Source organism: Alosa alosa, chromosome 17 (genome assembly GCF_017589495.1).
Source record: "Alosa alosa isolate M-15738 ecotype Scorff River chromosome 17, AALO_Geno_1.1, whole genome shotgun sequence".
NCBI classification, from domain to species: Eukaryota; Metazoa; Chordata; class Actinopteri; order Clupeiformes; family Clupeidae; genus Alosa; species Alosa alosa.
The window spans coordinates 28643211-28645710 of NC_063205.1; the positions used below are offsets into that span (position 1 = coordinate 28643211).

The window sequence follows — 2500 nt, forward strand, 5'->3', positions numbered from 1 at the left end:
TCTCATACCAAGCTGATGTGTAGGATCAGCACAACAGGTCTCATACCAAGCTGATGTGTAGGATCAGCACAACAGGTCTCATACCAAGCTGCATGAAGTTCTATCCATGGGGGCAGTTTATGAATGTCTATATCTCTTGACTCACCCGCACCCACACACACACTCACATGCACACACACACACACACACACACACACCCGCACCCACACACACACACACACTCACATACACTAGGAGTTGCAGGGAACGGAGAGAAATTGAGAACTATGGTTTATTTTCTGTGGAGAGAACATGCAGGTCTGAGCAGCGGTCATATTATGTATCACTTTACGCACATCTAGTCTCCTAATAATCAAGTGGTGTCCATTATCTCCCTATTTGGGGACACAGCGACTGATGCATGTCCCCTTCGAGACACTTCTATGGACATTAAATTCCATTTGCAGCACTTTCCCTGATAGAAAGCAGATTTGTTTACCTTTGAAGTGGGTGAAGTGCATCATGGTCTTACATTTGAGAACACAGAGTAATTTTAAGTAAAGGAGCTTTGCATGTCAGATTGTGTTTGTTTCATCAGAAGAGGTGACATGTCGTCTAGCGTTACCTGCCATTCAGTCATTTAAACACCTAGCCAGTCATTTACACATTCAATGTCATTAAGTTCACGTTGATATTTATTCATGAGGAAGCCATTTGATTTGCTCACTGACCCTACCAAGTAAATGACACCTGTTCTCACTGTGGTGTGCGTGTGTGTGTTTCTGTGTGTGTGTGTGTGTGTGTGTGTGTGTGTGTGTGTGTGTGTGTGCGCAGATAACTACTACGGGACGCCCAAGCCCCCGTGCGAGCCCACGCCGCTGCTGCTCGATGTAAGCGACCGCCTGTTACCGGGCGCCAGACCCAGCTCCCAGGGCAAGCGGAGACGCAACAAGTCCGTCAGCAACATGGAGAAGGCCGGCATCGACCCACCCGAAGAGGAGGAGGAGGAAAGGCCCGTCGTCAACGGCAACGGCGTCGCTCTCACCCCAGGTGGGACCTCTTTGTGTGTGTGTGTGTGTTTGTGTGTGTGTGTGTGTGTGTGTGTGTGTGGGTGCGTGTATGTGTATGTGCGTGTGTGTGTGTGTGAGTAGAGTGGGAGTGAGTTCTGTAGATGAGCAGACAGGGTGGACAGTCCAAACGACATCACCACCTTGCAAGCGTGCCTCATGGCAACTGCCTCCTTCGTCACACCACCAGCGTAGTCTGGTCAGCGTTGCCAGGGAGACATCATAGCAACAGAATTTTAGCAGACAGCTTTTTTTTTCTTTTTTCTATTTACCTGGCCATTATTCATTCAAAAGAGAGAACTCCTGGGATTTGGAAAAAACAATCCTCAAGGCGACGGGAGAGACAGTAGCATGTATGCTAAGCTAGCTGATCTGCCGCCATAAAGCCAATGGCTGACTGTATCCACACCGTCTGATAAACACTTAGGCTTGATTTATGAGGGAGGGGGCAGACAGAGCGCTTGACTCGGGGGCCACCAGACTGGACCAGACTGACCCTGGCCCGGTCAATCAGTCTGATTTAGTGAGGCCAGCCGTTCGATTAAATACACGCACACACACACACACACACACACACACACACACACAGAGGCACCGGAGGCCTGGTGAACACACTGTAAATCCCCAAAACACATAAATGGACAAAGAGAGACACAGTAGTCAGCTCTCTCTTTCTTTCTCTGTGTATGTTTGTTTGTGTCTGTGTGTGTGTGTGTGTGTGTGTGTGTGTGTGTGTGTGTGTGTGTGTGTGAAAGGTAGAGTGTGTTTCTCCATTTGTGTGTGTTTGAATGGAGATAATTCAGGGAGTTTGTCTGTATGATGGATGTTGCTGTATTCTCGCCTTCTGTGCCTACCACCACCATCACCACCATCTCCCTTTCTCCCTCTCTCTCTCTCTCTCTCTCTCTCTCTCTCTCTCTCTCCCTCTCTATGCTGTAGTTATTCTGTATCTTCCCCCCTCTCTCTTTATTTATCTGTCACTGCCTTCTGTGACTCTCCTTAGGGACCTCCAAGAGCCTCCACTCTAAGTAGGACACAGACGCCTCTTCCTCTCTCTCTCCCTCTCCCCCTCTCTCTCCCTCTCTCTCTCTTCCTCTCTCCCTCTCTCTTTCACTCTCCGTCTCCCTCTCTCACTCTTTATATGACTTTATGATTCTGTTTCCTCTGTTCTCTCTCTCTTTCTCCCTCTCTTGTTTCTTCATCCCTCTCTTCTTATTGTGGCTGTATCCCTCTAATATCTTCATGCTCCAGGATTCCTCTGTCCCCTCCACATCTCAGCTCCCTCATGGGCCCCCTCTCTACCTGCACTCACTATTCTGTCCTTCTTTCATTCTTTCTTTGTCTCCATCCTTCCTTCCATCCTTTTCTGTTTTTTGTTTCATTATATGTATTCCTTCTTTTTCCATCCCCCTTTCTTTCTTTCTTTCTTTCTTTCTTTCTTTCCTTCTGTCTTT

The 2500-nt window shown here is 48.0% G+C and overlaps 1 protein-coding gene across 11 annotated transcripts in view; it reads left to right on the forward strand.

The window, feature by feature from the left end:
• Positions 1 to 2500, forward strand: part of magi2a (membrane associated guanylate kinase, WW and PDZ domain containing 2a) — a 250106-nt gene that overhangs the window by 155409 nt on the left and 92197 nt on the right. For all 11 annotated transcript variants that reach the window (XM_048267425.1, XM_048267427.1, XM_048267429.1 and 8 more), the window contains exon 4: positions 814 to 1029. In XM_048267425.1, the coding sequence (XP_048123382.1) occupies positions 814 to 1029 (216 nt within the window). The remainder of the gene's footprint in view (positions 1 to 813; positions 1030 to 2500) is intronic.